The 23661-nt window shown below is 54.7% G+C and overlaps 1 protein-coding gene across 1 annotated transcript; it reads left to right on the forward strand.

Annotated features, from left to right (window-relative positions):
• The first annotated feature begins 1355 nt into the window (after positions 1-1355).
• Positions 1356-23048, forward strand: FRMD8 (FERM domain containing 8). The gene is made up of 11 exons (XM_020906444.2): positions 1356-1508; positions 1816-1900; positions 3546-3713; positions 5856-5957; positions 6285-6343; positions 6467-6633; positions 8699-8923; positions 11035-11158; positions 12063-12206; positions 18730-18928; positions 21213-23048. Exons 2-11 carry the CDS (start codon positions 1816-1818, stop codon positions 21329-21331), a joined length of 1392 nt encoding a protein of 463 aa, XP_020762103.1. The 5' UTR covers positions 1356-1508; the 3' UTR covers positions 21332-23048.
• The last annotated feature ends 613 nt before the right edge of the window (positions 23049-23661 follow it).

The following is a 23661-nucleotide window of genomic DNA, read 5'->3' on the forward strand; positions in this document are numbered from 1 at the left end:
ACTTCAATTTTTAAAAAATTTTAATGCAAAAACAAAAAAAACATGCATCTTTCTTGGTGTTCTCTCTCCTCTCTCCCTCCAGTTCCCAGTGAAACCATAACATAACCTTCCCGAGGGCAGGAGCTATGTCTCACCCAGATCTCCACATCCTGCCCCAGCCCAAGCCCCACACCCCAGTAAGCACTCAACACACTGAACTGTGTTCGCGCTTCACCCCAGCTGGTTTAGGGAAGACACTGAGCTATTGTGTCCCATCCCAGAGCCAGGAACCTGGAGGCAGATGCCACTTCCCACTGCTCACATCTGAGTTCCCTGAGTCCCTAGGTCCTGTTGGGAAGGAAGACATGATGTAATGGGCCAATCATGGGGCAATCTGGGTCCTGGGGGGTAGGCATAGAGCTGTTCCAAATATTGAGACTTGGACTGTGTTAGGCTGGAGCTGCCTTCCAACACACTGCAATCAGGGCAGGTGGGCCCTCTACCCTCCACGCCTCACCCCACCTCCTGACCACCCAGCCCATTGCTGTCATTTGAAACAGTCTCTGGAAGGTGATCCATGGACCTGTTTTTTTTTTCTGAGATCTACACCGCAGGCACACACATGCTGGCCTTGCCAGGACACGTTGGTGGCATGACCCTGGGGATAGGTGGTTTCACACCTGCCTCCTCTGAGCCCAACACCTCTGCCCAGCCTGGGAAAGCCGCAAGGTGTCCCAGGATGTGTGTCTAAGATAGTGAAGGCTCATGTGACTGCTCCCTGGGATAACAAGATTCCTGACAAGTAATCAGAGGATCTTTGGAGGTAATCGAGTCCAATGTCTTCGTCTGACAGAGGGGGTAACTGAGGATCCGAGGGGAAAGAGCTTGTCTGGAATAGTCAAGACAGGTACCCAGTTCCTGACCACCGTGGGGAGCCCATCCCCACTCCCGGCCCCGAGGCACTGAGGCAGGCTGCCAGCATCACCTTTACCCAACGCCCAGCACATTGTGGCTCCGGGACACGTCCCCACGAAGCACCTCCCCTTCACAGGTAAGGGGACTAGCCCAAAGTCACAGGCATGTGAGCGCCAGAGCTCGCGCCCCGAGCTCTATTCCCTATTTCCTTGAACCTTCGCCACATTCTATTACAGGCCAACAGACGGGGCCTGTGTGGGGGGTCATGGGCCCCCCAATCACTCTGGTAGGTGGCGGGGCAGTTTCTTCACTCGGCTACCAGGAGCCTTAAGCTAGCGGCCAGCATAAGGGCGAGCTTGCGAGGGACGGGCGCGCGAGAGCGGGAGGCAGGGCGCGTGCGCGGCGGCCCCTGGCTCCGATTGGCTCCCGCGGGCCGGAGAGGCGGGGCCGTGCGCGCCGCGCTTCCTCCGCCCGGGCTTCCGCGTAGCAGCCCCGGGAACCGGAGCGCGGGAGGGATCCTGCTTCTCGGCCGGCAGTGAGGACGGAGCGGCACCTGGGGGCCCGGGTCAGGGCAGGAACCTGGACTGAGGCAGCGAGCGCTGCGTTCCTGCGAGGTGAGAGAGCGGTGACGCCCTGCACCGGCCTCCGCCCCTGATAGGGGTGTGCCGTGTCGTGCCTGGGCATCCTGGCGAGCCGAGCTTGACCCTTCTCCTGACCGCCACGGCCCCGACTCCTTCCACCAGCCCCGATCTAAAGTTGACTGAGGACTCCCCCCAACCCCTCACCCCGCTAGTCTGCACACCTGTGCCTTCAACCCTGGTGTTCACCTTCGTATATCAGCTCTGAACCCCTTCCTTCCTCAGTGACAACACCCCCATCCTTGGACCCTCAAGGAACAACTTTTTCTCTTTCCTTTTGCAGATGGACGGGCCGGAAGGCAGTACCGGGCAGCCCGGCCCAGCTGATCGGTCCCATCGAAGCAGTGTGTCCTCCGTGGGAGCCCGAGGTGGGTCCCTGAACCCAGTCCCCACCCCGCCGTACCTTCCTAGGGTTCCAGCCCCGAGGAAGTGACCCTGGCTCGTCATCTCTGTCATTGAAGATAACTTTATTATTAATTAACAAATAAGGTCTGTTGGGATGTGGAAAAGTGACAAGTTAGTCCGAAGACCTGAGCTCTGTCACTAGGCTACTTGCAGAGTTGAGTACTCACGTGTAAATCTTCCTAACTTGTAAAACCTTAGGTAGCTGTGAAATTCACATGAAATCTCATGAATGAAAAGTGATATATTCACTTTCTGTTTGGTAAATAGTTTTTTGAAAACAGGGATCATTATTTACATTTTATAGGAAGGAAATTGGGCCCTAGAGAGGTTAAGTACAGGACACTGGAGCCTTCACTGCCCCAGATGTCCCTCTGAATTTCAGCCTCCTGGCGTGCTGCAGTCCATGGTGTCACAAAGAGTCGGACACGACTAAGCGACTGAGCTGAACTGACTGAACTGGACGTGATTTTATGATCTCTCAAGAAAGTGACTGTTAGAGCTGAATAGATTGGGGATCCAAAAAGCACCTTCATTTGTGTGTAATAAACTATACCTTTGTGTTTCACAGGCTTCACCTCATTTGATTCACAGAAGCTCTGGGTGGGGTAGAGGGGGATGGGTAGTGGGGGATGGGTATTGGCGCCTGAGGCATGTGACATGCTGAAGTCAGCCAGCCAGCCAGAGGCCAGGCAGTACTGGAGCCCTCAGGGCTTCTTCACGGTGCCTCTAGTTCCAGTGATGGAGATTTGAATCTGGCTGCCATTCCAAGGGTCTCCTTTGGGCTCCAGGCTCCAAACGGGCTGTCACCAGGGAACACTCAAACTTCCAGGGTTGTACCTCAGCTGGCCTGTTTAAGACTTAAGTCCTTCTGAAAGGCCATCGTGTTGAGTGCTGAGGCTTGAAGAATCCTGAGGAGGCTAAGCCCTGAATCTTGCTGTACCGCAGGGAATCCTCTGTCCCCACGTAGCTTGGGCCAGAGAGAGATAGTGGCTTGCTTAAGGTGTGTCACCAGCTGTCTCCCTCCTTGCTTGATTTACTAACTGCTGTAATCTCAGGATGGGTTCAATCTCTCTCTGCCTCAGTCCCACTGTGGAATGTTCTTTTTCAGGGGAAAAGCATCCCAGAGTCCTTGGGGTTGCGGGGGGAGTGTGTTAAGGGTGAAGCGGCCAGCCCCAGTTTGAAACTTTGGGGGTTTAGGGTGGGACAAGGCTGGTTCCTGGGCCAGAGTTGCTGGCTTTCTGGGTGGTTTGAGGGTCTCCAGTAAGTCCCAGTAGACTTAAAAAAAAAAAAAAAATGTGTTTATTTCGGCTGCACCGTGTCTTAGTTGCCATGTGGTGGCTTTTTAGTTGCAGCATGTGACCTCTTAGTTGAGGTACGTGGGATCTAGCTTCCTGACCAGGGATCTAACCCGGGGCCTCTGCATTGACAGCATGGAGCTAACAAGCACTCTTCACAGGGTCCTTCGGGGATGCTGGGGCTCTGCCTCTGAAGTGTAGCCTTGGTCACCCCAAGGAATACAGGGTCCAACCCCAGCAGGGGAGTGGAAGATGCTTAGATGGCATGCCTGTGCTAGCTGGCCCAGCTGACCTTGCCCGGCCCACATTGCAGCAGCCGACGTGCTGGTGTACCTGGCGGATGATTCGATGGTGCCCCTGGCAGTGGAGAACCTGCCCTCACTCAGCGCCCATGAGCTGCATCGGGCCATCCGCGAGGTCCTACAGCTTCCAGACATTGCCCTGGACGCCTTCGCACTCTGGCTCGTCTCCCCTCTGCTGGGTAAGGCTTGGCACTGAGAAGCCCGGGGGGGGGTGGGGTGGGGGCTGGAAGGGCACTGACTGGCAGAGGAGAGGGCAGCTTCTAGAACCTCTGGCCACTATACATCAGGGAAAGATGGGACTCACATGTGTCCTGGAGCCACCTATGGCTTCCAGGACCCAGAGCCCTGGAACGATGCCTGGCTCCTCTGCCCCCGTCTCCTTTCTTGGTGCTGGTGGCAGAGACAGGGCCATGTTTGACTCTTACCTCGGGGCTGCTGGAGCCTGAGCATCAGGAGGAGCAGGATGGGGGACAGGGAGGGAGCCACTCGCATTTTGCAAGTAGAATTTCACCTTACCCTCATGGCCCCAGCCTGGTCATACTGATGAGGAAATTGAGGTTTGGACCAGCAAGTGGTGGGACAGAGGTCGGAACAGAAGCCTGGGTGGTTCCCCCAGCCAGCCTCTCTGAACTTCACTCTGCTCTTTGGAGGCTGGGAGGAAGGTGGGACCTGGCCCAGGATGCAGCCACCCCAAGGGTGCAACTTTTCCTGAGGGCAGGGATGATGAGTGGGAACCCAGCTTCTCTGCAGGAACCCTCCAGCCCTGCCGGGTTTCTGATCACCTTGTCCTGCTTTTTCAGGCTGAGATCCCAAGGCGGGGGTGGAGCAAGAGTGAGGGCAATGGAGGCTCTTGAGCCCTCAGGCCTGGGGGATGTGCGGCGGGCTTGCAGAGAGCCCCGTGGGGCCTCCGAATAGGGCCACTCGTCTGCTGGCTTGGTCAGAAAAGGGGCCAGGGAGAGGATGCTCCACCTGGTGCCGGGGCCAGGCTTGTTCTGGGATTACATACTCTCCCTTGTAGAGAAACAGGGTCAGAAGGGTGAGCCTGGTCCCTAGGCCCCTAGGAGTGTGTGCCTCTGCCCTGGAGGGAGGATATGCCGGCTTGGTGGCGGGAGTGGGGGGGGAATGCCTGTCTCCCCACCCCCACCCACCGGTGGGAGCTTCCTGCCCAGCTGTTGCTCTCACCCACCCACTTCCTGCTGACCAGTCTCTCTCGGCCGCTTCCCACCCAGCTCAGCCGCCCCACCTTCACCCTCTGGCTATTGGGCAGGACTGCGGGCCCCTCGGCTTGTGTCTCTGGAAAACTGGGTGGTGGTTTAACGTGGCCCCTGCCCGGCCTTCAGCTCCCTGTCCCTGCAGTTGGCCAGCTGACTTCCTCCCCCACTCCCTCCTCGTCGCATTCCGTCTGCCCCCTCTCAAGAACATGAATGGACCTCCTGTGTGGCCAGTGGGTTATGCAGGGCACCGCCTTGGCCAGGAGGCTCCAGCACGGGGTCAGCGCCCACTCTGTTCCCAGGCTGTGTTCAGGAAGGCTGAAAGGCCACTTCATCTTTGATGCGGGCTCTCAGGACTCTTGGCCCCAGTCCGCCCCCAGAGCGGGTGTGGCGGTGATCCGTGCCCCAGGGCCGTGAGGCAGGGAGGGGTACCGCCTGCTGGAGCCACACTTCAAGCTGGCTGTTTGGGGAGGTTGGACCTTCTGAGTGCCATTGTCACTCTGTGTGGAACAGGGCTCCAGGGACAGTCCGTCTCGCTGAGGGGACAGCCTCTAGGCAGAAAGGGCCCATCTGGAAGTGTAGGACCACAGTCCCGTACTGATAACAGGAGTCCCCTGAGCTGCCAGAACTCGGGGTAAGGCTGGCTGGACCCCAGAGCCTCCGGGGACATGCTTGGGTGGGGCTGGCAAGGCAGAGGCCCAGGCAGGGCCAGAAGCAGGAGACAGCCCCCTGGGCCTCTGAGCCTATCACCAGCTTTGGGCTCTGCTTTCCAGGTCGTGCCGGGGGCATCAGGACTGCCACCCCCAGCACCTTGCGTCTGTCACAGCCTCTCAGCTACAGCCCACCCTGGGCACTGTAGGGAACAGTCAGACTGGCTGCCTGGAATCTGACCCCCTCTCACTTGATGTTTGACTTTGGACAAACACCTTAGCCTCTCTGAGCCTCAGTTTTCGCTGTGGATGAAATGAGAGTAGGGTCATTTCAGGGCAGTTGCTGTAAAGCCCTTGAAATGGTTCGGTGAACGTTGGCCCTGAGTGCGTCGTCCCTGCTGTGAGCGTGGGCAGTTGCGCTGCTCACGGCTTCATGGTGGCTTTCCCTCTCCTCCCGCAGAGGTGCAGCTGAAGCCCAAGCACCAGCCCTACAAGCTGGGCCGCCAGTGGCAGGAGCTGCTGCTGCGATTCACTGATGCCCCAGATGACGACGTGGCCATGGGTCAGTGCTGCTGCCTGTGTGTCCCTAACTCGGGGACCCACCTGGGTCTGGGGTGTGACCTCCCGGCCCAGCCAGGCCTCCCCTGGCAGGTGGAGCTGCCCTCGCTAAGGCCAGGGCCAGCATCTCCCCCAGGGGAGGGCAGCTCAGGATAGGGTGGGCTGGGGGGAACAGTGAGCACCTTGAGCTAAGCCACACACCCCCATCTCTGGACAGCTCTGGGGTTTTCTGAGCGGTGGTGGAGAAGGCTCGGGGACTGAGACTGGGTCAGTTAGCGGGGAAGACAGGGTGGCTGTGCGGGTGGCCAGTAACCCCCTCCTCTCTCCCCAGATGAGCCTTCCCTACAGTTCCGGAGAAACGTGTTTTTCCCCAAATGGCGGGAGCTCCAGGTGAGGCAGGGAGCCCCAGGCGGTGCCACTTCCCAGGGTGTCCAGCCTCCCCTTGTCCCTTGATCCCGGGACATGGGTGTCCCTCCGGACTGAGCCACCCCTCCCTGCTGCTCCGGCTCGCAGATCCACGACAAGGAGGTCCTGCGGCTGCTCTATGAGGAGGCCAAGGGCAACGTGCTGGCCGCCCGGTACCCCTGCGACGTGGAGGACTGTGAGGCCCTGGGCGCCCTGGTGTGCCGCGTGCAGCTCGGGCCCTACCAGCCTGGCCAGCCCGCCGTCTGTGCCCTGAGGTGAGGGCCCATGGAGGGGACCCCCTGGTCTCAGAATCCTGGTTGCAAGTGGTCTTGCCAGGTCCTGGAGTCAGGAGGCCCTGATGCTGTGTGACCTTGATTGAGTCACCCCACCGATTGTCTGATTTAGTCCTGAACTCCAGAGACAGGCCCCATTTCCTGACACTCCAGCATGCTGGCTCCATGCTTCCCAGCTGTCTCTCAAGAAACCGTGCTCTTTGATGGGCAGGGCCTGGGGTTGTGACAATTGAGTCTACCTGGGAAGTAGACCAGGCCTGTCTCTGACCTCCGTGGACGAATCCTGAAGTTTACCAATAACTGCAGTGAGGATGTACTTGGAATGCAGCCTGTCCTAGACTCAGGGATCCCCCCGACACCAGCCCTTCGGTGTATAGCTGTGTTGCAGGGGGAAGGATGTGTCCAGACTGGGCCCTGTGCCTGGTGACTAACAGCTGGGGCCTAGCAGGGCCACCCACGCTCAGCAGAGCCTGAACGCTTCCAGCTGAGCTGGCTTGAGGCTGGCATCCATAGAAATCCCGGCTTTTGTGATGGGCATGTCTGGTCCTATTGCAGGTGACAGCAAACCCAGCTCAGACTGTTTGGACTTGAGGGACTTTGTCAGGAAATGGATGGGTCCATGGTGACTGAGGGCTTCCCAGGTGGCTCAGTGGGTAAAGAATCCACCTGCAATGCAGGAGATGATTGAGACCTGGGTTCGATCCCTGGGTCAGGAAGATCCCCTGGAGAAGGAAATGGCAACCTACTCCACTATTCTTGCCTGGAGACTCCCGTGGTCAGAAGAGCCTGGCGGGTTACAGTCCATGGGGTTGTAAACCGAGTGACTGAGACAGCAGAGGGTGACTGAGGTTCAGGCGCTCTGATTGGGTCTTCCCCGCCCACCAGACCCGGTCCTCGCTCTCCTTGCCCAGCCCTGTGTCCTCTGGGCCAGCTTGCACTCAGGCAAGCTCTTGCCACACAGTGGCCAGGCGGCCACAGTGGTTGCACATTGGCAAGAAGAGACCTCATCCCTCACGTGACCAGAGTCCTGAGACTCATCTGATGATGACGGCTGGGCCCAGGTCCACCCAAAGGAGACAGAGTGGCCAGAGCACTGATTGGCTGAGGTCCAGATCCTCCCTTGGACCCGCCATGAGCCCGCACAGACGCCACGGACTGAGGGTAGGAGGCTGGCTTTCCAAACGACAAGGGGGAGCTGTGGCTGGAAGCAGGGATGTGGGGGGACAGATGATGAAAATGGTCCTGAGAAGTCGGGGGACGGCCCCCTGGACGCCCCTCCTGCTGCTCTGCAGCCAGGCCTCTCCCCGCATCACGTTCCTTTGTGTCAGGGCCGCAGGGCCAGCCACCCCTCCCCGTGGCCTGGAGTCTTGCTCCTCCAGAAGCCTCCTCCCCTCTTCAGTGAAAAAGACGACCTCAACTGTGTGTGTTCGGCGCCTGCCATGTGCCGAGCACACGTCAGCACCCATCTGTATCAGTAGGGATCCCTGTCATTAGAACGTGGAGAAGCGGGCTTGGAGAGGCGCTCATACCCAGGGCCCCAGCTGCGGTCCACCGGCAGGGCCGGCGCCCAGCCACAGTCAGGGCTGTCTGAGGGGGAGACGCCGCGCCGTCACACCAGGACTCTGAGTCTGTGTGATTGACAATGCCCTTTCCTTCTTGAGCCTGTGCTGATGGTGATTTTTTTAACATCTCTATTTAGCAGAACAAAACATCAATGGCTGTAGGTCATTTACACTATCTTTTGATTGTAAAATTGCTGGCTTAGGAATCCAGGCCCTCCGGACTCCGTGACACAGACTTGGCCCCAAGGCCCTCTGGTCACGGTCTGGTTCTGGGATGGGCCTGGTTTCAGCTCTCATCTTGTCTCCTGGCTTTGCCTCCAGGTGTCTCACCAACCAGGCATGCTGCAGGGATGGGGGCAGTGGGCTCTCTGGGGGCTCATGTCCAGGCACCCCCCCATGCTCCCCGCACCCCAGGACTGCACCTTCTTCCCAGCCTGCAGGCACGGAGCCATCCTCAGCCCAGCACCATCTCCCTTCCTCTACAGGGAGAAGCTGGACTCCTTCCTCCCTGCCCACCTCTGCAAGCGGGGCCACGGGCTCTTCGCTGCCCTCCGGGGCCGTGGGGCCAAGGCCGGGATGGGCGAGCAAGGCCTGCTGAACGCCTACCGCCGGGTGCAGGAGGGAGCCAACAGCGACAGCGAGTGTGAGGCCTCCCTGAGCCCCCACTACCGCGCCTACCTCCTCAAGTGCCACGAGCTGCCCTTCTACGGGTGAGCGGCTCCCAAGTGTGGCCACAGCCCCGGGCGCTGTGTCCCTCCCCGGCCCGTGAACCCATCTGCAATACCACTGAGCTCTGTCCTTGAGGTGCGTCTAGATGCCAGCGCCTCAGGCTCCACGGGTCCCGGGCTGGACATTCTTCCTCCCGCTCTCCTGTCACGAGCTCGGACACCGGGCAGGTCCTTTCCTCCCTCCTGCTACAGTCATGTGGCCCCTGGACCTGCCACCTCCCCTTCCGCCAGCTCTCGTTCGCACAGGCACTTCTAGCCCTTAGCTCTTGGGTACCTACTGGGTGCCAGCACTCTCGAGGTGCTATAGACCCCTTGGTGAGCAGAAGAGACCACCGTTCCTGCCTGTGAAGAGGCCGTTCTAGGGGCAAGAGAGACAACAGCAGAAGCAGAGAACAGACTGTGGGCAGGCAGGATGAGCCATGAGGACAGTGGCCACACTCCAAAGAGTGCCAAGGCTCAGGCCGCAGGAGGGGAGATTCCAGAGGTGGTCGGGTTCAAGAGGTGTTGAGGGTACTGGAGTGGAAGGAGCTCGCTAGGTGTGCAGGAGAAGAGGTGAAGGGGAGCAGGCCGAGGGGACTCCAGATTTCTGCCCGAGCAGCGGAGGGGTGGTGACACCAACTGAGACAGGATGGTGTGGGCGGGAAGGGGTATAGGTCAAGGCAGACTGGGGGCTTGTCTTTGGATGTGTTGATTTTGAGATGCTTGCCAGACCTTCAAGTGGCACTTCCAGGCAAGCCCTTGGGTTTCTGAGAAGAGAGTCAGGTAGTGGATGAGTCATCAGAATGCGGGTGCTGTCTGAAACCAGGAGCCCCAAGAAATGGCCACAGAAGTGAGTTTGGACCAGGCAGAGGACGCCAGCCAGCCCAGCAGGAGGGCCTCTGCCAGCCCGGTGAAGGGAAGGGTGAGGAGGAAGAATGACCAAGCTTCAGGTGCTGCTTCTGCAAGGTCGAGTTCAATGTGGCTCCTTGGGGCCAATCGTTGACCTTGGCTCCCGCATCGTGGAGGTGGCACCGGGTGGAGGAGCAAGAGAAAAAGAATCAGTGACAGTACGTGGAACCACCTCTCTCGGGAGCCTCCCTGTGAGATGGAACCCAGGGGTGGAGCCGCTATGGGGGCGGGCAGAGAAAATCTACCGTGATGAGTGAGAGGCACGTGTGCGAACAGGGAGGACCTGATCGAGTGAGGAGTTGAGGTGAGGGCGGGCAAGTGGCCGCTCTTCCGGTCCTCAGTGGAGTCAGGAGTCTGCCCAGAAGGGGAGCCCTCCCTGAGCTCAGAACTGAAGTTGGAGCGGGCTTGTCTCCAGTCCCCACCTGGGGCTGCAGGATTTAACTATGGCTCTGGCTTTGCCAGAGACCCAGGTTCGATCCCTGGGTTGGAAAGATCCCTTGGAGGAGGGCATGGCAACCCACTCCAGTATTCTTGCCTGGAGAATCCCATGGACAGAGGAGCCTGGCGGGCTACAGTCCACAGGGTCTCAATGAGTTGGACACGACTGAAGTGACTAACACCTTTGCTTTCACCAGCTTAGCCAGGGGTGAGGGCCCAGGGCACAAGAGTGACAGGCCATGGCGGGGCAGGAGGAAGAGGGTGGCAGCTCAGTGCCTAGGTGTCTCAAGGCCCCTGGTCCCTTTCTCAGTGTCAAGTCCTGAAGTGGCTTCCCTGCCTGAGCAGCCCGTGGGGGGATGGTAGGCAGCCTCAGCCCCCAGGCTCTCCCAGCCTCCAGCAGCCTCAGCCCCCAGGCTCTGAGCTCTTGGGCTCCTGGCTGTTCCTGGAACATCACTCATTCTGTCTCACACCTGTGTTCATGCTCTGCCTTCTGCCTGTGGGGCCCAGCTCGCTCTGTACCACCCAGTTCCCCTCCTGTCCTGCCTGATCAGAGGCCACCACCTCCACAAAGCCTCCCTCTGGCCCACCCGCTCCGTTTCTCCCTCCTTGGGATGGGTTTCCACTTAACCTTTAGTCACCCAAACAGCGTAAGCTTCTCAGGTGCCTGGGACAGGGCCTGGTCAGTGCACTTACTGGTGGGTGAACTCTGACCTTGGCCTTGTTCTTGGTGCTGGAGGGGACAGACTAACCCCAGTTTCCCTCCCCAGGTGTGCCTTCTTCCACGGCGAGATTGACAAGCCAGCCCAGGGCTTTCTGCACCGGGGTGGACGCAAGCCAGTGTCTGTGGCCATCAGCCTGGATGGCGTTCATGTCATCGACTGCAGGGAGAAGGTAGGTCCTGCTCCTTCAGGGGGGACCTGAAACGGGGGCCTCAGTGGAGAGGAGGGGAGTGGGGTCCTTACCCAGGCCTTCCTGGTTCCCTTGGGCCTGTGGTTGGCCTTGGGGCAGGGTGGGCAGCTTCTCTGGCCTCCCTCCCTTGGATGTCTCTGGGTCTTCCACTGTCGTTCTGGGGGCTTCGCTGAGCCTACTGTGGGTCAGCTTTCCTGCCCAGCCTGCAGGGGAAGGGGGTGACTAGGGGAAGGGGCTGCAGCTAGTGGAGAGCATCTGGCAGGGCCTGGCTGCTCTACCCGACCACTGGCTAGAGACTGGTGGTTTTCTGGAAAAACCCCATGACTGGGAGTCCTCTCGGCTGTTGGAATCCTGCTCCACTTCCTGCTTTTGGCACTAGCTGTCTCCGCTGGTTGTCTCAGCCTGTGTAGTAGTGATGTTGGCAGTCCGCCCCAGGGGCTTCTATGCACCTGGGCAGGAGTCCCTCCCATGCTAGCAGACAAGTTTCGGGGAGACTTCCGGTGGTCCCCAGAGAGGGACCCCAGCCCTTTCTGGGCACCTGCTCCCTGACATGCTGGGCCCAGCTGCACCTCCTGCCAAGATGCCACCCAGCTGATCTCTGGGGGAGGAGGGTCTCCCCTCCCCACTGTCCCAGCTCTCAGGGGCTTGACCTGCTGGTGAGAAGGGCTGTGGGTTAGGGGTCTCAGTTCCTGGACCACAGCCCTCCTTGAGGGTCTGATGGAAGCAGGGACTCTTCTCTTCAGAGAAACTCACACCTAAGTTTCGGCTCAGCCTTGGAGGTAAATATAGCCTGGCCAGGTGTCTGCTCTTGGTGCTGCCCTCGGGGATGGGGCAGGGCAGCGGGCCTCTGCCCAGAGGAGTCCAAGCTCTGTCTTCTGCTGGCCAGCACGTCTTGCTGGGCCTGCGCTTCCAGGAGCTGTCCTGGGACCACACCTCCCCCGAGGAGGAGGAGCCTGTGCTATGGCTGGAGTTCGACGGGGACAGCGAGGGCACGCCGGTCAACAAGCTTCTCAAGGTCTACTCCAAGCAGGTAGGGGCGGGCTGCCCACGCCCCAGTGGGGGCGGGTGTGGAGACGGCGGACCCAGGGGCCCCCGGCTGTCGGAGGGCTCAGGCTGCCTAGCAAAGAGGTGCGAGGGCTGCTGAGGGCCTGGACACCAGGGAGCTGACTCCTGCTGACCGGGAGCCACCCAAGAGGGTTCGGAAGGCCAGTCAGATGGTGGGGCAGCTGCGGCAGTGGTTGGTGGAGGGCTGCCCAGGGCTGTGTGACCAGAGTGCCTTTGTTTCACTCTTGTGCACTCAGCACCCTGTCTTCCCACCCCAACCTCCACCCCCTGTCCCTTCTCCTCCCACCCTGGTCATGGCCGAGGGCCCTTCCAGAACTAAGTGCCTTGGTGCTCCCCTCCCGGAGCAGAGATGCGCTCCAGGGACTCCCCATCTGTGAAAGCAAACAGCCCCTCCTGCCTCTGCGCCTCGAGCCTCTAAACCCTCCTGGCCACCCTGCTCCCTCTGCCCCTGCCTTATCACTGGCCTAGACTTTTTTTTTTTTTTTTGGTCATACTGGAGCCTGTGGAATTCTAGTTCCCTGACCAGGGATCAGACTTGGGCCCTGAGTGGTGAAAGCACAGTCCCAACCACTGGAACACCACGGAATTATCCAGGTCTCTCTTTTTTCATCTAAATGTTCTGTTTTATTTCTTTAGCACAGTTTTTTGTTTTTTAAATCTCAAACATCCTTTTCTTTTAAAAAGTACCTGTTTATTCGGCTCCATTGGGTCTTAGTGGCAGCACGCGTGATCTTTGTTGCGTCATGCAGGATCTTTCGTCGCAGCGCATGAATTCTCTAGTTGTGGCACGTGGGCTCTGGAGCACACAGCATCTGTAGTTGCAGTGCACAGGCTTAGTTTCTCCGCAGCATGTGGAATCTTAGTTCCTGACCAGGGATCGAACCTGTGTCCCCTGCATTGCAAGACAGATTCTTAACCACTGGACCACCAGGGAAGTCTCCATGTCATTGAATTACAATATACATACAGAAAAGTGCCCAACTCCTAAGTGTATATAGCTCAACAAATTTCCCAAAAGAAACCCATGTAACAGACTTCCCTGGTGATACAATGGGTAGGAATCTGCCTGCCAGGGCAGGGGACACAGGTTCAGTCCCTGGTCCAGGAAGATTCCACAAGCTGAGGAGCATCTAAAAGCCCGTGTGCCACAACTGCTGAGCCCACACTCCGCAACTAGAGAAGCCGCCGCGATGAGAAGCCGGTGCCTGGAGCGTAGCTCCCGTTCACCGCAACTAGGGAAGTCCGAGCAGCAGCGAAGACCCAGTGCAGCCAAAAATAAATAAATTATATTCTTCAAAAAGAAACCCATGTAACACCTTTCAGATTAAGAAAAACCCCTCCTCGATCCCCCTCCCAGCCATGCCCCCCACCAAGGGACCCCTGCATCCTGACTGGTGTCACCCCAGAGTCGTTGTGCCTGGCTTCGAACTTTATAGAGGGTCCCCACGGTGCCTTCTGTTCTGCCCAGTCTCGCGCTCAGCCCTGTATCTGGGAGCTCCGTCCCACTGTAGGTGCCAGTGCCGTGGTCTCCCACTTGCACTAGGTGTTCCCGTGTGTGTTTGCCCCTCTTGACTTTCCCGTCCCATTGCTGACGGGCCCTTGGGTGTCCAGTTCGGGCCTGTGGCAGAAGATGCTGCGTGTATCCTCTGTGCACACGCCCAGCTTCACGCCCCGGAGCCGACTGGCCGTGTGCTGGCGGCTCCAAGAGTTAGTATCGTTATTTTGTCCCTTCAGCCACTCTGCTGGTTGAGGAGAGATATCTCCTTATGCTTCTTTTCTTTACTTTTTATTCAACTTTATTGAGATATAATTTACAATAAAATGCACCTGTTTTGAGAGGTGAGTTTTAACATGTTCACATAACCACCGCCACCACAGGCAAGCTACAGAGCTGCTTATTTTCTGTCCACGTATCTTCTTAGAAGTGAAACGTCTCGTCACATCTTTTGCCCATTTTTTATTGGCATTATTTCCATCACCCCCAAATCTCCATGTGATTTTAGTTGGCATCCCTCCCCACCCCAACACACACACAATAAGGTTGAGCACCTCTTACATAATATATCCACCATCTAGATGTCCTGTTTGCTGAAGTCTGCCAATTTTTCTTTGGGGTTTTCTCTCTCTCTTTTTTAAATTGTTTTATACATATCTCTTCAGATGATGAGATATGTATGTATGATTTCAGACTCATCTCTTCACTTGCTATCTGATACCTCCTCTTGACTATACCTAGAGTTTTGCTTTCTCCAGAATGTCATATAAACACACTTATCGTATTTACCCAGGAGAAAGAGGCATATGTCTACACACAGATTTACACTAAGATGTCATTACAGTTTTGTGTATCATAACCAAAGAACTGAAAACCACACAAATGTCTTTCAACTGGTAGATAGATAAACAAATAGCAATCCAACCCTATAGTATACATACTCTATGCAGCCTTTTGAGCCTGGCCACTTTCACTAAGATGCACGCCCCTGAGATGATCCGCATTTCATGGTGTACTGGTCTTTTCCTTTTGACTGTTGAATAGTGTTCCATTGGGTGGATATACTACAGGTTAGCTCTTTACCCACTGAAGGATATTTCCAGTTTGGGACTTTTGTGAATAAAGCTGCTCTAGACATTTGTGTACAGGCTGTTGGGTGGGCGTATGCCTTCAGTTCTCTTGTGTAAATACCTAAGAGTGGGATTACTGGATTGTATCATAAACATAGGATCAGCCTTACTGGAAACTACCAAACTGTTTTCCAAAGTGACTGTGCCATCCTACAGTCCCTCCACCCATGTCCGAGGGTCCAGGTGCTCTGCATCCTGCTCAGCACCTGGTGTTGTCAGTGTTTGCTTGTTTGCCATTATAATGACTGTACGGTAGTGGCAGGTCAGAGTGGTCGTCGTTTGCATTTTCATTATGACTTAGGATGTTGATTATCCTTCTGTGTGTTTATTTGTTATCTGTAGGTCTTTGATGGAATGTCTGTTCAAATCATTTGTCCACTTGGTTGAAATCAGGAAAATGTAAAATTTTATTAGTGTGTTTTATTTTTGACTGTGCTGGGTATTTATTGCTTTTTGTGCAGGCTTTCTCTAGATGCAGCAAGCGGGGGCTACTCTTCATGCGGTGCTCTGGCTTCTCTTGTTGCAGAGCAACAGGGCTCTAGGCGCTAAGGGCTGCAGTGGTTGCGGCACATGCGCTCCGTCGTTGCAGCGCACGGGCTTAGTTGCTCTGCAGCATGTGGAATCTTTCCGGACCAGGGGTTGAACTTGTGTCCCCTGCATTGGCAGGCGGATTCTGATCCCTCGTGTCACCAGGGAAATCCCTAAATTGGCTTGTCTTCTTAGTGAGCTATAGGAGTTCATTATATGTTCTGCATACCAGTCCCTTATCAGATAAATATTTTACAAATGTTTTGTCTAATAACTTGACAAAGTCTATAACTTTTTTTATGTTTATTTATCATATATTTCTTTTTTAAAATTTTTTATTTTTTTTTACATACTCTTATCTTTTATTTTTTTTCCATTTATTTTTATTAGTTGGAGGCTAATTACTTTACATCATTGCAGTGGTTTTTGTCATACATTGAAATGAATTAGCCATGGATTTACATGTATTCCCCATCCCGGTCCCCCCCTCCCACCTCCCTCTCCACCCGATCCCTCTGGGTCTTTCCAGTGCACCAGGCCTGAGCACTTGTCTCATGCATCCAACCTGGGCTGGTGATCTGTTTCACCCTAGATAATATACATGTTTCGATGCTGCAAAGTCTATAACTTTGTCTACAACTTTTTATTTTCTTAAAAATGTCTTTTGAAGAGATGTTTTTAAATCTTCTAGTCCATTTATTTTAAATGACATTTAAAAAATTATTTATTTCCCTTTGGCTTTTCTGGTGGCTCGGACAGTAAAGAATCTGCCTGCAATGCAGGAGACCTGGGTTTGATCCTTGGGTCGGGAAGATCCCTAGACGAAGGGAATGGCAACCTATTGCAGTATTCTTGCCTGGAGAATTCCATAGACAGAGGAGCCTGACTGGCTACTGCCCATGGGGTTGCAAAGAGTCGAACACAGCTGAGTGGCCTTCACTTTGTACTGGGTCTTCACTGCTGCACAGGCTTTTCTCTAGTTGTGCCAAGTGGTGGCTGCTTCAAAGTTTCGGCATAGAGCTTCTCATTGCGGTAGCTTCTCTTGTTGTGGAGCACAGGCTCTAAGACGCGCAGGCTTCGGTAGTTGTGGCACGTGGGCTCTAGACACAGGCTCAGTAGTTGTGGCACACCAGCTTAGTTGCTCCTTGGCATGTGAGATCTTCCAGGATCAGGGATCGAACCCATGTCTCCTGCATTGGCAGGGGTATTCTTTACCACTCAACCACCAGGGAAGCCCCCGGTCCATTTATTTTATATCTCCATTTATTTGTCTTTGATTTCTTTCACTAACATTCTGTGGTTTTCAGCATACATATCTTATATACCTTTTATTAAATTTATCCCCCTCCCCTTTTTTTTTGGTGCTACCAGAGATGGTACTGTTTTTTAGTTTCAATTTCCAGTTGTTGGCTGTGGCATACAGAAACAAAGTTGATTTTGTTTTCCTCATATCCTGTAACCCTGTGAAACTCACTCACTCGTTGAAAGCAGGTTTTTTGAGGCTCCTTTGGGATTGTCTCTGGACTGTTAAAGACCTTGTCTGTGAAGGGGGCAGTTGTGTTCTAACTTTGCCGGCCGCGCGCCTCTCCCTGGTCTTGCTAGGCAGCACTGGTCTCATGTGGTGAGTCGGGGTGAGCAGACATCCTGGGCCTGAGGGGAAAGCCTCCAGCCTTGCTCTAAGTAAGCGTGGTGTTGGCTGTGTGTTCTATATTCGCCCTTCATCAGGTTAAGGAAGTTCTCTTCCATTTCTAGCTTGCTGAGTCTTATCCTGAATGCATATTTCATTTTGCTGGAGGCGGCTGAGGTGTAATGGCAGCCTCCCCCAACCTCAGGAGCATCGGGTGGTGTTGGAGGATCTCAGAGGGCGGCCCTGTTGCGCTCAGCTCCGTGCAGCTCCCTCAGGGAGGAGATGCCCGTGTGGGGCCCGGACCTCCCGTGCAGTTTCCTGCCCTGCTTGCCCTCGTCAGGGTGGCTTGTGTGGCTCTGGAGCAGCGTCGGGTCGCCCCATCGGGTGGGCAGTCACCGACTGCCCCCTCGGCCTCTGACCCTGCTCCCCAGGGGGCTCTCATCTTGGGGTCCAAAGCCAGCCTGCGTCTACCCCAGTCCTTGCTATGTCCCCGTCCCTGAACACACCCTGCCTAGGCAACGCCACCTGCTGGCAACTTTCTGTCTGTGGATCTGCCAGCCCTGGCCGTCCCCACCCTAAGGTGCCCAGACCCTGCCCGCTAACATTTGGTCACGTCACCTTTTGTGGCAACGTGTATAATGTTTCAAGCCTGTTGAGAAGGCTTGAGGAATGTGTTCAGGGGAACCGCCTACCCCACCCAGCTGACCTCACGACTCAGCAAGCCAGGCTCCCCTATCCTTCACTATCTCCTGGAGTTTGCTGAGATTCATGTCCACTGAGTTGGTGATACTATCTAAACACCCCATCTGCTACCACCCCCTTCTCATTTGGCCGTCAATCTTCTCCAGCATCAGGGTCTTTTCCAACAAGTCAGTTCTTCGCACGAGGTGGCCAGTGTATTGGAGCTTCAGCATCAGTCCTTCCAATGAATATTCAAGATTGATTTCCTTTAGGATAGACTTGTTTGATGTCCTTGCAGTCCAAGGGACTCTCAAGAGTCTTTTCCAACACCACAGTTCGAAAGCATCAATTTTTTATGGTCCTTCTTTATGATCCGACTCTCACATCCATACATGACTACTGGGAAAACCTTTGCTTTGACTATACAGACTTGTCAGTAAAGTGATGTCTCTGCTTTTTAATACACTGTCTGGGTTTGTCATAGCTTTCCTTCCAAGGAGCAAGCATCTTAATTTCATGGCTGCTATCACCATCTGCAATAATTTTGGAGCCCAAGAAAATAAAATCTGTCACTGCTTCCACTTTTTCCCCATCTGTTTGCCATGATGTGATGGGACTGGATGCCATGATCTTATTTTTTTAATGATGAGTTTCAAGCCAGCTTTTTCACTCTCCTTTCTTTTTTTCGGGAAGATCCCCTGGAGGAGGAAATGGCAACCCACTCCAGTATTCTTGCCTGAGAAATCCCATGAACAGAGGAGCCTAGAGGGCTACAGTCCATGGGGTCACAAGAGTCAGACACAACTACACAATTAAACAACAACAATCTGACCCCTGAAGTCAACCCAAATGGGGTACCTCCCCTGGCCCACAGAACAGACTCCCCTTCTTTTCTTGTGTAGAAGGTATTTGTTTCCTCATCGGCGTCCCCCACCAGTGGGTAGGGCATGTGGGTCTGGATCCTCTCCCTCTGGAGCAGGTAATAGAGAGCCCCCCAGGCCTCACGCCGGCCCCCTCTCCTCCCCAGGCCGAGCTGATGAGCAGCCTCATCGAGTACTGCATCGAGCTGAGCCAGGCTGCGGAGCCCGCCGCCTCCCACGAGGCCGGCCCCACCTCAGCCTCTGGCTCCTTACCACCCCCTCACCAGCGCCCCCAGCTGCGGAGGCAGGGCAGTGTGGTGTGCAGCCGCATCCAGCATCTCTCCACCATCGACTACGTGGAGGAGGGTGAGTGACCACCTCGTGCTGTGCACACACACCTACACATGTGCACATGCACACCACAGGGAGCTCCGGAGGTGGGGAGCAGTTCCAGATGCAAAGAGTTAGCCTCCAGCCAGCAGGACCTGGCGGGGGGCAAGGGCGGGGTGCAAGCATCCCATCATTTGATGGAGAGTCGGAGGCCTCCCTCTGGGGCCCCCGGCAGTGAGAGCCCCTCACTGCTGTGTCCACAGGCATATCCAGACGTGAAAAACTAGAAACTACTAGTGTCTGTTACTAAAGGTGTGGGTGTGGGAAGAATGGATACACACCCTGTGAAATCAGTGCAGCTGGTAAAGATGGCATAGGTGCCCTAATGCACTCTTTCCCTATTGGCTCAGTGGTAAAAAATCTGCCTGCGATGCAGGAGACACAGTTTTGATCCCTGGGTCGGGAAGATCCCCTATAGAAGAGAATGACAACCCACTTCAGTATTCTTGCCTGGAGAATCCCGTGGACAGAGGAAGCTGGCAGGCTATCATCCATAGGGTCGCAAAGAGTCAGACATGACTGAGCGACTAACACACACAGCACACGTGATCTGCAGTTGATTGAACTGGTGGATGAGACCACAGTTCTGTGAAGGGCCAGCTAGAAGGTATACCAGATTTTTGACTGCACAGAGGGTTAGCATCTCAACCGCCTGTTGTCTAAGGGCCAGCTGTATTTGTAGTTCATCAGCTACTATAAACAGCATACCTTACTTGGTAGCCAAATCCTTACCTGGAATCTATAACTGTTTCCGCAGGATAGATTACTAGAAATGGGGTTGCCCGGTCAAAGTGTGCACCCACTGTGCCCACCCCAGGAGAGAAGGAGGCACCTGCCTCTCCATCCTCACCCACCACAGGTGTTATCTTTCTGAGGGCAGTGAGCTCGTCAGAGTTGGTGTTCGGATGCTGGTGAAGTGAGGTCGTTTTTACATGATTGATCACATACAGTTTCTTCATGCATTACCATTTATTTCTGTTGCCTATTTTTCTTCTGTCACTTGCTTTTTAAAATTAACGTATTATGTTAATATGGTATGTTTGTTAGAATTAATGAACTGACATGATACAGTAAATTAACTGAAGTCCTTAGTGTTAACCTTACCTAACATCCTTTTTCAGATGCAGGGTCCCATCCAGAACACCACACTTCATGTGGTTGTCGTGTCTCCTTAGGCTCCTCTTGGCTGTGACAAGTTTCTCAGACCTTCCTGGTTTTTGATGACCTTAAAGTCTTGAGGAGTACTGGTCAGGCATATTGTAGGATGCCCCTTTACTGGAATCTCTCTTCTATTTTTCTCATTATTAGACAAGAGTTAAGGGTTTGGGGGAGGAAGATCACAGAAGTAATGTGCCATTTTTACCACATCATACCAAAGGTGCACTATCAACATGATTTTGACTTTTGATGTTGACCTTGATCACCTGGCTTGAAATTTTTAACTTTTAAGAAGTCTTTTTAGGGACTTTCCTGGCAGTCCACTGATTAGGATTCCAGGCTTCTACTGCCAGGTTCAATCCCAGGTTGGGGAACTAAAATTCCACAAGCGCCACCCTCTCCCTCTTCCCCCAGAAAAAGTCTGTTTAATCTTGAGGATCATTTTCAGGCAGTGGTATGTATTATAGGTATTTTGTGACTTTGCTCTGTTCTTTCTTCTTTTTTGTAATTGAATTATATGTGTGTTCAGTCATGTCTGACTCTTTGCGACCCCATGGACTATACCCCGCCAGGCTCCTCTGACCGTGGAATCTTCCAGGCAAGAATACTGGAGTGGGCTGCCCTTTCCTACTCCAGAATTGAATTACAGTTGACATACTACATATTCGTATATATAGTGATTTTGACATAGTAATTCAATAGTTTTATATGTTACAAAGTGATCCTCGTAAGTCTGGTTATCATCTGTCGCCATACAGAGTTATTATAGTATTACGGACCATGTTCCTTATGCTATCTATGACATCCCTGTGAGTTCTTTATTAGCTGGACGTTTGTACCCCTCTCCAGTCTCTTTTCGAACAGGTTTGGACACCAGCGCAGGCCCAGCATCAAATGGAAACCCTGGTGCCCTGATTTAGGAGACTGGCCCCCTGCCCCTGTCCCCTCACTATGGGAGGGTTGGGGGTGGGGCTGAGGCTCATGACGCTGGTGGGAGTGAAGAGGGGAGCTCAGCCTGAACAGGCTCCAGAAGGGGCTCCCCTGGGGCCAGGCCCTTCCCTGGGGGGTCCTCCTCAGTGCATCCTTCTTGTTCCCCCAACAGGCGAGACGATCAAGCGGGTGAAACCGAAACGCAGCACGTCCTTCTTCAGCCGGCAGCTCTCCTTGGGCCAGGGGAGCTACACAGTGGTGCAGCCCGCCGACAGCCTGGAGCAGGGCTGAGGGCCGCTGTGCAGGCAGGAGGGCGTGGGGTCGTGCTGCCTGAAGGCGAATGCCGGGGTGGGGGGGGGCGGGGAGGGTGGCCTCTGCGTGTCGACAAGTCACTTCTGGGCCGGGCTGGGGTGTGCAGAGTTGGCTGGGGGCTGCCGCAGGCTCCCTCTCGCAGCCTGCCTGCCGTCCCCTGGACTCCGGGCTCCGCTGCTGTCTCTGAACCAGTCTGACCAGGCCCTGGCCACCCCCTCCCACCCAGGGGCTCGCCTTTGTGCCCCTCTCAAGACAGAGTATCCCCCACTCTGAAGTCCCTCTGGTGGCAGGTGGCCGAGCAGTAGGGCTCAGGACACTGCAGAGGAGAGTGTGTGTCTTTGGTTTTTCCCCTGGACGTTGGGGACCACATCCCCACACTCCAGCTCATGTGGCCAGGCTGGGACACGGTTCTGCGGGAAGAGGGTAGGGGGCCTCCACAGACAGTGAAGCCCCCACAGGGCCCTCTCCAGCTGGATGGAACTGGAGGGTCCCCTATGCCCCTCCCTCTGGTCTTCCTGTGAGCAGGAGACCCTGACCAGAAGGAAAGTCTGCTTGCTGATCTTTGGTGGTGTCACTGTGCTGGGAGGTGGCCCGCGGGCTCACATTCCACACCCGGAGGAGCTCCCAAACCCCCTGGGGGCTTCCAGTTTCAGTTTTGATCTTTTTTATGATCTGCTTTGGTTCCATGAAGCCTGTGAACTCAGGTGACTCACGAGGGTGCCCCCACCATCTCGGAGCTGCTGGCGCTCCTTCCAGGATGGTGCTGTGGTTTCATCCAGCCCCAGGCTCATGCTTGGGAAGTCCCTGGCCGGGAGGGGTCTCTTCTTCCTCGGGGACTTTGTAGGGAGGTGGATGTGGCCTGGGTGGAGCTCTTCCCATGGCCTCCTGCCTCCTCCCAGAAGAGCTGGCTTCTCAGCCTTGGGCTCCTTCTGGGTGGTCACCCCACCACCACCACCATCAGGGGCGCTTCCGGGGACTTTCCACAGGAAGGAGGCAGATCCAGCCCGACACAGGGTTTTCTTTGTCTTCCCTTCCCGGTAGAGAATGTGGGGAAGCGAATGTGAACCTCTTGTCTCCGGATGTCAGAGCCCACTCACCTCCTCCCTTTGTTGGCTCTTGAACACTCCAGATGTTTCCAAGGGGGCTTGCCCTCCAGCAGTAGGGACTTTGGTATCTGTCATAATGAATAGGTGTCTCCCAGCTAGAGGACATCTCATCTCTCCTGGAGACCTCACTGGCTCCCATCTCCTCTGGCTCCTAGCCCTCCGGTTATCTGCTCCCACTCACTGTTTTGATGCCAGGTGAATTCTTATCTGATAGATTGAGGGGCCTGAGGGATGTGATGGGTGTGTGTGTACACAGATTACTTGTTTTGACTCTTCAGCCTCTTATTCCTGTTTTCTGAGCAACCATTGTGCCTTAACTTTTTTCTGTCTGCCCTTGTGGGACAAAGCAGTGTTTCACTAAGTGCCCTTTGAATATTCCTATCCTTTTGTATCATGTGACTTATTAAAATCAATTTCCAGCAAACTTTGTTATTGTTGTTCTGTCGCTAAGTCGTGTACTGCAGCACTCCAGGCTTCCCTGTCCTTCACTATCTCCTGGAGTTTGCGCAAACTCATGTCCATTGAGCTGGTGATGCCATCCAACCATCTCATCATGTGACTTATTATTAATAAAAGCCATTTCCAGCAAACTTTGGGGTGGTTTATGTTATGAAATAATGAGAGTGTGTTAATTACAGCCTGGGAGATGATTATAGGCTACATATTTGCTTTTTATTAAATATGCATGAAGAAGACTTACCTGGCAGTCCAGTGGTTAAGACTCCATGCTCCCAATTCAGGGGCCACAGGTTCAATCCCTAGTTGGGAGCTAAGATCTCAGGTGCTGCAAGGAAGATGAAAGATCTCACGTGCTGCAACTGACTCCTGGAACAGCCAAATAAATATTTTCTAAAAATAAATTAAAATACTTAATAAAAAGTAAATAAAACAACCCACAGGGAATTGCCTGGTGGTCCAGTGGTTAGGACTCACTGCTATCACTGAGGCCCCGGGGTTCAATCCCTGGTGGAGGACTGAAGAAACCACAAGCCATGTGGCACGGCAAAATAAATACAAATAAAACAACCCACATTCGTGATCTCACAGTTCTTGAAGTCAGTCTGAACTGAAGTCTCACCAAGCTGAGATCCATGTCGGCAGGGCCACATTCCTTCTGAAGCTCCAAGGGAGAATAAATCTATTTCCTGGGCTCAGTGGCCCCTTCATCCTCAAAACCAGTGAGGGGCAGTGGGGTCCTAATAG

Source organism: Odocoileus virginianus, chromosome 28 (assembly GCF_023699985.2).
Source record: "Odocoileus virginianus isolate 20LAN1187 ecotype Illinois chromosome 28, Ovbor_1.2, whole genome shotgun sequence".
NCBI lineage: Eukaryota > Metazoa > Chordata > Mammalia > Artiodactyla > Cervidae > Odocoileus > Odocoileus virginianus.